Source organism: Mauremys reevesii, linkage group 15, assembly GCF_016161935.1.
Source record: "Mauremys reevesii isolate NIE-2019 linkage group 15, ASM1616193v1, whole genome shotgun sequence".
NCBI classification, from domain to species: domain Eukaryota; kingdom Metazoa; phylum Chordata; order Testudines; family Geoemydidae; genus Mauremys; species Mauremys reevesii.
Genome location: NC_052637.1, coordinates 32,094,443 through 32,108,396, shown reverse-complemented (window position 1 = coordinate 32,108,396; position 13,954 = coordinate 32,094,443). Strand labels below are relative to the sequence as shown.

Here is a 13,954-nt window from a genome sequence, read left to right as displayed (position 1 = left end):
TCAACAGTTGTAAATTACGTCCCAGGGAAGCTGGTCTCCCACTGCCTCTCACCGGCTTGGCATTTTGCTTTTCTGGGTAATGGAGGGTCAGACTAATGATCACTGCACGGACCTTGCATGACATCTGCTCCCACTCTTCACTTCAGTTCCCTTACCCAGCACATTATTCAACTTCTCCAAGATCTCCAGGTTTCCCCTTTGTCTCCCCCTCGCCCTAAAACATCCAGGTGCCCAGACAGACAAGTCTCCTTACCAGGATGATTCCTGCCTGGGCTGTCGCAAATTGCATTAGAACCCACTCATACTTGTTGGGACCCCACATGCCCAGCCGGTCTCCCTTTTTCAAGCCAATAGCCAGAAGTCCAGCTGCTGCCTGGTCCACCTGCAAAACACATAAGACGCCAGGTAGGGAGAGAAGTTACCTCGCAGGGCACATCAAGGCTTTTCAATCTCTCGCGTGCTAACCTGAGCTTCATTTTAGCCCCCAGTTTAGGAAACGGAAGTCAAGCGTTATGCAGCACTACTGCGCAGTCCAGCAGCTTATTGCTTGGCGCTGTTTATTCTATAAACAGCAGTGCCTAGCGGACTTACAAAGAACAGATCACCCACACTTATCCGGTGACTGACGGCACGAGAGGCGCAAACTCAGAACATGCATACAAAGGCAGCTGGGATTCTGGAATATCAGACATGTATAGGTGACATCATTCCTGTGCGGTCAAGGCCTATGCATCCTTTAACTCCTACGTAGGCCCTCAAAATAGGACTTATATGGTGCTGCTGGATCCATGTACAGGGTGAATTTTTATCATACGGGCCTTATTGCTTACTTTGGAAATCATTCGGATTAAGAACACAATTTAACGAGAAGTCTGACCCATCTCATTTTTTAACCCTATCCACGTGAATCAAAACCCAGGCATTATATTAAGATCATCATTTATCTTGCATAATGGCAAATGTATTTCAGCTGGGGCTGGACATACAGAGTCCAACATCCTCAGTAACGTTTCATTAACTTTCTGACATTCTCTCCTTCTAGTGTTTCCAGATGAACTAAATTTCAGTCCACATAACTGTTTATAAAATCTCTTTGTAGGGTTCTCTGTTTAAGAAATGGGTATTTTCCAGGTGAGTCAGAAAATATTTTAAAAATTAGTGAGTTCTGCGAATAGGGTTTATTCTTGTAAATTAACAAAACTCTAGCAACTCTACAAAAAGCACTACGTGAACACCTTGGATTATCAAGGCCATCCATCACATCTAGGATCACTGGGCAAATCTAGTGGAAATTCCCTTCCCCTCCCACTTCCAGATGGAATATTGTATGCATACCGGTATTCAGAATGCCAATTCATACATATTATTATAAACAGGGTCAAGTCCTGCAGTCTTTACTCAGGCAAAACTCTGACTGATTTTAATGAGAGTTTTACTTACGTAATGACTAGGAAGCTACAGGTGCTTAGTACCTCTGAAAATCAAGTCACACTGATGCCAGTGGGATTTGGATTAGACTTCAGGACTTGCCCCAAGATAAATCAGATAGAGAGAGAACCACTTCCTAGGTGCAGTAATGCAATCTAGGACGTGCATTTACTGCATTACACATGAGTTCTCCCTCTGCGCACTGCCCTCTCCCTTTGCTCTCATGCCTTACAGAGCAGCCCATGAAGACAGGGTAAGTATGCACACACACACACACCTTATCACGCACATCAGATGATAAATCAACATGCAGCTTTGCTATGTATTCAGAGCCAGGATCAGAATCCAAACCAAACAAGCCCAACCTCTGTTTCAATCCAGGAACGAAATCACTTTTTTTCATTTCTCCGATCGATTGATCAAGCCACCCACTCATACTGTGATTCAGCTGCATTGCAAATTCTCAAGGGTGGTGAGGTAAAGAACCGGACTCTGTAACAGGCAAGTCAGCCACTCACTTCTTGTATGAATTGGGAAAATGTTTTCCGAACCCCATCTCGACAGAACACCAGGGCCTCGCGGTCTGGAAACCGATGGGCTGTCTCCTCCAGGCACTGACCCACAGTTTTGGTGAGCAGTGGAATGTCTGTGGCCCCTTGGATGTAGCTGTTGGTTGCTATCGGTGTGACGGGGGCCATGTCTATGTGCAGGGCACTGTAAAAAAAAAAAAAAAAAGACGAGGATCAGCAACAGCTGGGAGACAGACAGTCACCGGTAAGGTCTCCCTTGTGATACTCAACTCATGCAGCACTCCCTAGGCTACTGTCCTTCCTTCTTTTTGCATCTAAAGAAATGGGGTTTTTTACCCATGAAAGCTTATGCCCAAATAAATCTGTTAGTCTTTAAGGTGCCACCGGACTTCTTGTTGTGTCTGTGGATACAGACTAACATGGCTACCTCTGATACTTTCCTTCTTTTGGGGCCATCTTATACTCACATTGGCCTCACTGCACTATAATGTAGATACAGGTCATGGGACTCTCAATCCCAACAAGACAGAGGTCTAGTCACTAGAGTGTTTTGGGATATATGTAACCCACACACCTGCTAGGCGTGGTGTTCTGTCCCATCTAGTGGCAGCGAGACCACTTAGGGTACGTCCATACTACCCGCCCGGGTCGGCGGGTAGCGATCGACTTTTCGGAGTTCGATATATCGCGTCTCATCTAGACGCGATATATCGAACTCCGAACGCGCTCCCGTTGACTCCGGAACTCCACCACCGCAAACGGTGGTGGCGGAGTCGACGGGGGAGCCGCAGACTTCGATCCCGCGCCGTGAGGACGGGTAAGTACTTCGAACTAAGGTACTTCGAGTTCAGCTACGCTATTTGCGTAGCTGAACTTGCGTACCTTAGTTCGAACCCCCCCCCCCCAGTGTAGACCAGGCCTTAGAGAGAGATTAATGAGTCTGCTCTACAGCCTTAGCTAACAACCAGCTGGCTTTTAGCTCATGCAGCAGAGACTCATGCACTAAGCTCCAGAGGCCTGAGGATCAATCCCACTGATGACCGGGGTCTGTTGGTGTTACATATAGTACAACAGAGCTACTAGAGCGCTGGACCACAACCATCTATCTATGGTACTTATATAGCCCTCATTAACATAGTATCTGAGAACCGCACACTCTAATGTGTTTGTCCTCCCAACATCTTTGTGAGGTAGGGAAGTGCTGTGTGTGACAGACATAGCAACTTATTGAATTAAGTGTATGTATCATTGTGGGCCAAGGATTGTATGTACTTCCCTGGGGGAGGGGGACCATAGCCCCTCCAGGAACTAAGAACAGTGTGTGTAGAGGGGTGGGGGGTGATTAGGCAAATTCACTCCGGTTGTAACACCTCGCAAGAGGTCCCACCACCCGGAGAGATCCACATATACTGGTTCAAACCGGATTCTCTAGAGACCACCGGACAACAAAAGGACTTTTGGAACAATAAGCTACGTTTAAACTGACTCCGGGGCGGCTTCTGGATCCAGCAAACAGACAGCACCTTCTGTTCGAGAGGGGCCTCAATCCTTTCTGGAACAGGTTGGAAGGACTTGACCTATTCCTGGGGCTGCTTGTTCTGAGCTAACAGCTGTTATGAACTTGTGACCACAGGACAAAAACACTGGTGTGGTCTGAAGGACTGGTCACCTGCCAGAACCCTTGTTGGGGTGATCTCTTCTCAGCTTATCAGAACGTGTGCAGGTTCTTTCATTGTTTGTAATGTTTTCTATGTGCTGGTTTCACCTTAACAACCAATGCACTTGCTTAGAAAGGGCTGCGTGGTAACTTACACAGTGGGCAATGATGCTATTTATAACCTCGGAGGAGAAGGCAAAGCAGACCTGCTGAGGCAGTCTGACTTGCTGGGGAATTCACAGGGTAAGCAGGGGACTGTGCAGCCTGGAAAACCCCTGGTCTGGAGGGAGAGAGGCACATGTCTCTGCCTGAGAGGTGATGGCACAGAGCCAGAAGCCTGAGCATGAGTGCCCTAGGTGGACCATAGAGGGGGAATTCAGGTGCAGTTGCCCTGTTTTGTGACACTGTTCCCGTTTTACAGATGGGAAACTGAGGCCCAGGGCTGCTAAGTGACTTGCCCAAGATCACACAAGACGTCTGTGGCATAGCAAAGATCTGAACTCAAGTCTCAAGTTCCAGGTGGGCAGCCTAACCATTGGACCATCCTTCTCCACGTGTCCTTTCAACCATCCCTGCCAGTCTGGTACCAGCAGAAAAAAAACCTTGCATTTTATTTGACCAAGAAGACATTACAAGTCTAATGGCAGGTTCATCTTGTGCTTTCAGATCCCTGGAATGTGAGCATCAGAGAGCTGCGTGCTGACCTTCCCACATGTTACTCTGGGCAGGAGGGAGGAACAAGGACACTAACCTCTCTTGTGTGAATATTTCTACCAGGCTTCAGCTCACTCCCTTGTGCATTTGCCACATAGGGCCTGATTTTCAGAGCTGCTGAGCCCCACTTCACCCCCTGACTTTATCTAGGATAGTGAGTGTTCAGCATCCCAGATCTCAGCCTCATTTACCAGCGTACAGACAAGTATCTTTGCTCTCCATTCTACTGGAAAGAATGAAGTACCTGAGTGAGCAGAAGGAAAGAGAAGATAGAGAGGCTGCTGTGTGTGCAAGAAAGGGTGTGGGGGGAGGAAGGGGAGAGAAAGCATCAGAACAGAGTTACATTTTCCATCTTTCATGGCAAACACGGAAACCTTTAAAACAAGCAGTCTGAGAGGTTAAATTCCTCAGTCATTTGAAACCAAGACACCAGCGTAAGTTGGCAGGCTGATGCAGCCTCAGCATAACTCAGGCACAAGCAGCTTTCCTCAAGAGATAACACACCAAATCATCAGCTAATGCACATGGGAGTAGTTCCATTCCAGTGAACAGAGCTGTACTGATTTACACCAGCTGAGGGTCTGACACAATGTTTATAGCCAGAATTAACACAAATTAACCTAGGCTAAAGAGTAACAGAAAACTCCTCCTCCTGGGCTTCAGCCCAGTCCCAGTCAGGATATACCAGCTCCACCGTCTGTCTCTCAAGCAGCTAAGTTACAGTCCGTCCTCTGAGCACCTGTGGAAGGGGAGGGCACGTTCACCAGGGAGCAGGTAGTGTCCTTGCAATCTGTCACCGTCAACGCCAGCTATGCACTGTATGTACACAAGGAGTGCGGGTGCCCAAGTGGGCCAGAGATTTTAGTGCTCTGATACAACAGCAGGAGCTTTTTTAATGCATTCCTCCCAGCTGAACTGGAACCGGGCTCTGGATAGTTTTTGAGGCAATAAAGATACTTTCCACCCTCCAGAGACAGAGGGATGGGTCAGAGTTACAGGTGAAAGGTCCTTCTCCCCATCCCTTTACAAGTAAACATCACAGTAGGTGGTGTCCTTCCTAGTCATTAAAAGGTACCTGGATATTACAGCAATTGGTGCTATAAAAGTGTCTAAGATGGACACATAACCCTACTCTCAAGTTCCTCCTTGCTTGCTAGGGCCCTGTTACAGCAAATTTCCCTCTAGTAGAAACTGGATCCAGTTTCCCACAGAGCCAATCGATGCAGCTCCCTCAGCCAAAAGTGACCATGGGTTTTATGTCGCCTCCATTTCTGACTGCCCATCGTTACATAGCCTGACTTTCAGAGCTGGGGGATATCTGCACTGCCATCAGAGGTATGACCACAGCACGCATAGACATATGCAAGCTAGCTCTGACTTCATTAGTTCAAACCAAGCATCTAGCTCTTGCTGCTATTAATACATACCCAGGGTCCCAGGCAAGTTTGTGCAGCCCCTGCTCCCACAGCTTCACTGCTCCTGTTACTGGAGCTGGCTAGCCTGGATACCTCCATCAGTGTGCATGCACAACTCCAGCTGAAACCAACGGGAGCTGGGGGCAGGCAGCACCACTGAAAATCAGGTCCTTGGTGTCTCACGTACAAAGACAGAAGCATCCAAAAATTAAGAGGACATTCTTGAAAATGTAGCAATAGGCCTAGGAGGAACCTCCCGGCAGCGAAACTCCCTTACTTAACCCATCCCAGCTCCAGAGGATGATCCACATCCAGCCACAGTGTGCCTAGCTCTGCTTGCTTAGAGCTCGGAATCCAAATGGTGGTTTCCCACAGGGCAGGACACTGTGCTAGTCCTAACCCATTGGTCCAGCCCTAATGTTCTTTGCGCTGCAGATATTTTGTTTGATACGCAACCTCTCTTGAAACACTGCTGTGCGCTTTGGACAGCTAATGGCTCCTGCCTTCTCCTGTGCGAAGCAGAGAGAAGATTAATCACTACTGAGTTGCCTGGGAAATGAAAAGGTGGAAATTGCCCTGAAGTTCTGGAACAAAAACCAAGAGTTTGTAGGAGAATCTCTTATGTTGGATTAACTATAAGGGGTAAAAGCAGTTAAAAGAGAGACACGGGGTTAAAATAAAGCCAGATAAAGACACAGCATCTGTCTCTCAAGAGGATTCAAAAGACAGAAGGTTTTAATTAGGCAGATTAAAAACTTTGTGGGGGAAGATCAAACAAAGTGAGGCCACAATAAAGTGGCAATCTCACATTATGATCTGTGTATATAACACCACAGATGTGGACCAGCTCAGGGGGAGGAGTGTCCGGCCCTAAAGGGCGTATAGTCTTGTAGCTGGTAACAACGAAGAGCAGGAGTTGCTGATCTGCTCAGCAGAATGATCAGGAGGGAAGGCAGAGAAAAAGCAGCTGGCTGTAAAGGCAGAGAGGAATGCTGCTGCTGCAAGCGTATGGGGTAGCATGAAATTGAAAGCAGGGGAACAGGAGGGCCTGGAGGGGGACTATAGGATGGGAGGCCCAGTTATAGAGGAAACAAGAACCTAAGCAGTAGCAGGCTGCAGAGAGCACTGAAGGGGAGAATGAGGAGCTTGAACTTGATACCGAAGGAGAGAGGAAATGGTTCTTGGAGAGGGGGAGGGCAACAGGGCCAGAGCAGTGAAACAAGAAGTACTTGCGATTATTTTAACCCTTCCGGTGTAATACACAGCACTGATGACCAGAACACCTTACTTGATCAAAGGGTTGTAAAGCCACCATCAAGCTGTGACCCTTACAGATCCTTTGAGCCAACTCTGCAGCCCTTCTTCCCAACCCACCACTGACCAGCACACAACCACTGCAGTTCTGGGCTGGCCAGCCCAGCTGCACAGGGCTTGCAATCTTCACTTCACTCCAGCTAGCCTGATTCCTCTGTTCCTCCTTTCCCATCTCCTGCTTTGCCTCCCAGCCCACCCTGTTCCTGAATGAAAGAAACATCAGGAGAGAAGGGGTTAATAAATAGCCATTGGGTTCATCAGTTTATGGGACTGCGGGGCGCGTGTACAGATTCCATGTAAAACGTAAGGAGACTAATGTCTTTAATGAGACTTCTTCTTAGAGAGGAAAATAGATCAGACGGAGCTCAGATTTCCATCATTCGAATCGTGGGGCATCGCAAAAGCAATATTCTGCCCAGTATTTGTCTTTGACTGGCACAGACGTGTTCTCCTGCCGCTGGAAAAAAAGAAAACCACCTCCCCGCAGCCCATTTCTATCCTAAAACGTAGGGGGGCAAGTTGTGGCTTCTGCTATGCTCGTATTACTCAGTACAGCTGACTTTTACACCCAGGACATAATGAGGGGAGGATGGCAGGTGTGAGGGAGTGTGCAGGACCTCCCAGAGGATTCCGGGGGCCTGGGGTCTTCGGCAGTGGGGGGCCCTTCTGTTCTGGGACCCGCCGCCGAAGTGCCCCGAAGACCTGCGGCGGGGGCCCCCCCACCGCCGAATTACTGCCAAAGCGGGACCCGCCGCCGAAGTTCAGCTCAGTCTTCGGCAGTAATTCGGCGGCGGGGGGCCCCCACCGCGGGTCTTTGGGGCACTTCGGCAGCGGGTCCCAGAACGGAAGGGCCCCCCGCTGCCGAATTACCGCTGAAGACTGGGCTGCACGTTGGCGGCGGGTCCCAAATTGCCCCTCTTGCCCCCCCCCCCGGGCGGCCCTGGGACTGTGAGAGAGAAGGGAGGAGATAAAGACAGGCCAATGTTAGTATTAACTTTTATTGTTTGGAAACTGCAAGGCGGGGCATGTAAATAAACTTGGAGTGAGAGAAAAACAAAGTTAGCTGCAGGAGAGAGGTGGTTTTATAGGGAGCTTTTATTTCCTAGAAAAATTCTCCCACAACCAAGGAAGCCAGGGTGCCCCTCTTCAGATACACAGGAGAAACTGCTACAATATTTCATGGCTAGACCACGGCTTCAACTAAAGAGCAGGTCACCGGCTGCTCAAAAGTCTTTATCCCCGGACCCCTGCTCAGCGGCCTCAAGTAAACAGTCCAGCTGCTAGGAGCAGAGCGGTCTTAGCATTAGCACTGCTATTAGGCAGAGAAAGGACTGAATGGACTGAACTCCATCCATCTGGGCACTTTTATAGCCCACACTCACTTTAGCAGAGGTCCCTCCAGGCCAGGCTGGAGGGACACGGGGAGGCAGTGTAGGGAAGGTTGCATTGAGGTGTTCAGTTGATACAGGACTTTAGTCTCAAAAAACCAAACCTTAGTCCCACCCCTGTGGTAAAAGGCAAAGCGATCATGGGCTTTAGTGGGAGCAGAACTTGATCCTAACGGCTTCATTTTCTTCTTGACCTCAGCTGTTCTGGGAGTGCCAGCTTCTCGCCTAAGCACTGCATTCACGTGCAGAGATTTAGATGGAAAGGAGAGACTGGCTTGATCAGGCAGCCACTGCTGAACAGGTTATACAAGAGTCCCCTGCTGAGCGCCCGCAACTCCGCTGAAAACACTGGGAGTTGATGCTCAGCACCTCCTAGGATCAGGCCTGAGGAGTGCGTGAAGCCACCTGCATTCCATCTCCTTTGCAGTTTCCATGGGGACTGGGCCTGAGGGAACAGCTCTGAACTGGGTGGAAGGAGCGGGAATGGCCTGGCACATATTCCAGCATCATGTGGCTCAAAAGAAACAAAGGGACGCTGAAGAAAGGAGAGGTGAGGAAACACACCTAATCCAATCCCTCCTGCTGAGCCACACCCCACAAAAGTGTCCACCTGCCCTCAAGCGGTTAGTCTATCTTCTTTTAAACATTGTTCATGCTGGCACTGCCCCATCATTTGGGGCACTGCCTCCTTCAGAAGGGGTTAGAAAGTTGGGGCTTTATGTTCTTACCCTTATTTTCGCTTTCACCGTTTCTTCAGTCCAGCCCCATTTTACAGATAAGGAAACTGAGGGGGCAGAGGGTGTTTAGCCAACATTTTCAAAAGTGGCTACGGATCTTAGGTGCCCAACTCAAGACACCTCAAGTCTGATTCTCAGAAGGGCCAAGCATCCACATCTCAAACTTAAACTCAGCAGCCCTGAAATTAAGGCCCCAGTTATCGTGTGTTGGGCACCCAAAAACTGAAGCAGTCCAAATCACTCTCACTTTTCCCAACAGTGGTCCACATGACTTGCTCAAGGTGTCAGAGTCACACCTGGGATCAGAAACCAGGACTTCCTAAATCTTTACTTACCACTGAATAGAGGACACATCTATCTTAATCCAGCTGCCCCCAAGCACTGCATGTTTAACCTCTCTGTGCCTGCTGGCTAAAGCTGAAATGAAAGCAGTAGGAAAGGAAAGGGAGCAGGCAAAAAAATACTTCATTTGTTTTCATGCCTTATGAAGCGGATACAGAATCCTCGGTATAAAAAACACAGCATCCTGGTAGCTCTCATAATGCATGAGATCCTGACACTGAGAGAGACAAAACAAACGTGGTAAGTTAGCAGACTGTTTTCCTGGTAGCTCCCAGCCTCCCTAAAAATGACCAAGAAGGATTATACATACAGATCTTCCCCAACAGCTTACGGCCAAGGAGGGAAAGACAGTCTGCCCACTAGAAAGAGACAAAAGGGATTTTTACCCAACTCATGTATCTGGGATCCTTCTAAGCATCCATCTTTCTCCAAAGAATGGAACTTTCCTCACAGCACAAGGACTGCACTAGCGAAGAGAGGACCCCAAGGTGGTAATGTTTGTTATTTTATCATTGTAGCATGTTCATTCCTTCTCCCTCCACTCTCCTCATAAGACTGGATAGGAAACTCTCTAGTCCAAATACAGACCTGTGCGAGCAACTGTAACACCACAGATTTCAGTGTAGGCTGAGTTTGGCCTAGGGTGACCAGATGTCCCGATTTTATAGGGACAGTCCCAATGTTGGGGTCTTTTTCTTATATAGGCTCCTATTCGCTCCCACCCCCTGTCCTGATTTTTCAAATTTGCTGTCTGGCCCTCCGTTTTTCAATTGTTGCACAGAGCTTGGATGTTAAAGACAGGCAAGGAGCCTCAGGAAGTCATGCCAACGTTTATAACGTTATGGCTATAGAGGTCGGAAACTGAAAGCGTAGAGGGCGTGGAGGACGTAAATAGCTCTCGGAGAGTAAACTGAACCTTGTTTAAGCAATGAAAAAATCAATAAAGAGAATGATCGCTCTTGAGCATGGGCCATTCTATAAAAACATTTATTGCTAAGGAGGCAGCAGCATTTGGGTCACTGATCGATCTTTTCCACAGTTCTGGACTGAAAAAGGTTGGGCACCATTGGTTTTGTTACCCAGAGTTCTTTCAACCCCAAGCCCTTGGTAACGTTTACTCTGTGCGAGGTGGTATCAGGAAATAAATCTGGGGAGACACGGCTGTCCGACCGATAGATGGCTGGCACAAACAGGACAACACACGAGTGCTTTCACTTACAGCTAAACTTTACTTACACACAACCGCCACAGGTTAGTAAAACACCCCCAACCCTCAATAATTACCAAAACTGAGCGTGGCTTTCGAGTGGCACCGTGACAGGCTTCAGCTGGCCAGGCTTCCGTCTGCCGGTGGGGACCCAAGGATGCGTCCAGAGGGAGCGTCTCTGAAGAGCCCCTCCTGAGAAGTCCAATTGCCTCAAACTTTTTCCCTTATTTATACATTAGTAATACAATGATATATCCCTTAAAGGAAACTTGCTAAGCAAGCAGGGTTAAAAGGTCAAACACCTTATGATCGTCAATTAACCAGAGATTTTTTTTCTTTCCCAGAGTGTCCATGCCTTTGGGCCCTGACAAACATTCCTGGGGACACATATAAACAGACTTCTTGTTTTTCGAAAATACATGCATCACCAATTCCAACACTCTGAGCAGAAAGGGCGCGGGGTCAAGCTGCCCTGTCTGTGGCACCTGAACCCCAAACCTTCCCCCCACCCCAAGGCTGGTTACACTGAGGCCACTGCATGAACAATTTACGACCTGCTGATTTGGCTACTTTTAGCAATAAGCCAGAATGGTTCAGTATGGCCTGTAACTTGACTACTGTTAGCAACAAGCGATAGTGGTTTAGGCACTTTGCTGGTTTGCCAAAATCTCCCCGAACAGTTTAAGGACTGAGTTTGGGACTGGGGACTAGCAACTCCTGAGACCTAATCCTGGCTCGGATACCAAGTTACTGTGTGGCCCTGAATTAGACAGTCTAGTTTTTCCATCGCTGAAATTGGGATAGTACTTAGTCACCTACCTCATTGGCATGTTTGGGGATGGACTGGTTGACATCTGAAGACGTAAAAACCACTATAAGTGTATTGAATAGGAAGGACAACCTCGGGGCTGAAGATTGACAGCCAGAAAGTCAGGGTTCTGTTCCCAGCATTGCCCCGACCCACAAATTGCTTTGTGATCTCGGAAGTGTCGTTTTTCACATCTGTAAAATGGGAACAATACTACTTGCCTACCTCTCAGGGGGCTGTATGGATCACAAAGAGCTTAGGACATGCTTTGAGATTATAGGAAGGAAGGAACCAACATGCAAAGTATTAATTATCACTAATGCCACACTGAAATTACACACTCAGTCTCTACGCCCTCTGGCCAAAGGTGAGTGCGCCACGCAGCATGAAAGAACATTTCCCCAGGGAAGAGGTGAAAAGAAAGGCATGAGTTTTGGCAGGAAGTGCTCCGATCACCTTCCCCCGGCCTCTGTCAGGGCAGGACAGAGGAGTTGACAGACCGCAGGTCTGATCTGCTATGGCCGTTCCCTGTCAGATGTGTGGAGCAAAGGAATCAGAGAGCCAGGAGAGCAGAGTGGGCTGCCAAATGAAAGCACTCTCCCCGAGAGAACATACATTGCCTTAGCAACAGATTCTGGTGCCAAAACAGTCTCTGGTGTCGGATAAGGAGTCAACCACAACAGCGGGTCCTGAAAAGAGGAGGCCCTTGCTGCGGGTCTGTCTGAGGGTCAGAACAGACTCTGCTGTCAGCACAGATGTATCAGAGACTTAGGGATGTTTGTTTGATGTCTGCACCAAGTAAAGAAAAGGCCCCACCTCCTCCTCCTCCTGCAGGAGCAGGGCAGCTAAATCCGAAAGTTCTCCTCCCTGGTGGGGACAGGCTGAAAGCATGGCACATACACAGGCACTCTCAGCTATGACGAGGAGCTGCGCTGCCTGTATTTATCTTTGCACAGCCTCAGCCACCTCTCGACACTTGTTGATTAAAGATAAGTAGCTTTCTCTCTCAACCTCTAATATTTTCCCCTATAGAAATTACTACAGAAAGGGACAGGACTTGGTGCAGTGTGAATGGGCCCTGGGGAAGCAATGCATTTACGTCACGCTCTGCCCCCCCTCCCCCCATGTGAAGCACATGAGAGGGCTCTGGCTACTCAACCACAAAGCTCATTATTCCCCTGTCTGGCATCCTCCTCTCTGCCTGTCTGGGTAGCTCCTGAAGGCCAAGTGCACAATGGGGAAAGCTCATGGACTCCTCCCCAACCCAGTTTCCACCTGCTCTGGGGAGACTCCTTCCACCCTCACCATAGCAGCTCATGACTAAGGCGCTAATGTACCTAAATTGCAGTTTTTGGCAGGGTGGGGATGGGAAGGAAAATTCGCCCCATTCTGCTGTTTCCTCATATCTTCCCCACTCTTAAAGACAGACATTTTGGACACACCCATCTTGAGTTTTACTCCCCAGAAACTAGTTTTGAACTAGGGGATTTTAAAACCAAGAATGGATATTCTTCTTAAAGATATTCTCCAGTTCAAATAGGAATTAATTTAGGGCACTCCTATGGCCTGTGTTATACAGAGATCAGACTCCGGGATCCTAGTGGTCCCTTCTAGCTTTACAATCTATGCATCTAGCACTTGGAAGTTTCCTGAGCTTTAATGCAGCCTTCGCATTCTGAATACTGGTAGAATTTTGGCTTAAAGTTTCCACTGCCCCCTCCCTTCCCGACAACAAATCTGCTCTGAAGAGTTTCAGTAAGACACCCAGAACCTTGAACCCAAATCCACCCTTATAATTACAGTCCTGGGTTGGCTTCCAGACCACAAGGGGGCCTATCTCCCCATGCAGAGGCAGCTGTAATTGCATGAGAACAGTTTGTCAGGTTTTGTTGCCATTGAACGCACTCCCAACCCCAGCCTGGTCTCTGAGCCACAGACGAACACCTCCCTCCTGGCCCCATCTCTTGTTATAAAAGAACAGGTAGAAATTATACAGTGAAAAAGAAAATGGGTATTTCCTCCCATTTGCTGCTGGGATGAACCTTAATTTCAGCTGCACTGCCGGGAATTCACCTGAGTTCATGAAAAAGCCACTCCCTTCCTGTAGGGCAGGTGGGATTTGAAAGCTCCATGATCATAGCTACCTGCCCTTTCCCACCACCTGTCCCAGAGCCAGCTTTAAGACCAAACAAGTCAAAGAACCATTTCCAGCTCCATAATACAGTAGCTTCATCTCCCAGCCAACTGCACAGGATTAACTCACCACCCAATGCCCCCTCCACCTTTGCCCCATAAAGCTTGGGGATCCACACACTGTAAGGACGCTTCCGTCTAGATCTCATGCTGCACCCCCAGGGGGCTCCTGTCAGGGGGGGGCTCCAGGCACCAGCACACCAAGCGCGTGCCTGGGGCGG

The 13,954-nt window shown here is 48.6% G+C and overlaps 1 protein-coding gene across 2 annotated transcripts in view; it reads right to left on the bottom strand.

The window, feature by feature from the left end:
• ACSF2 (acyl-CoA synthetase family member 2) overlaps positions 1-13,954 on the bottom strand; it is a 52,955-nt gene that overhangs the window by 37,642 nt on the left and 1,359 nt on the right. For both annotated transcript variants that reach the window (XM_039501922.1, XM_039501923.1), the window contains exons 2-3: positions 1,947-2,142; positions 254-382 (exon numbers count right to left, since the gene is read on the bottom strand). In XM_039501922.1, the coding sequence (XP_039357856.1) occupies positions 254-382; positions 1,947-2,142 (325 nt within the window). The remainder of the gene's footprint in view (positions 1-253; positions 383-1,946; positions 2,143-13,954) is intronic.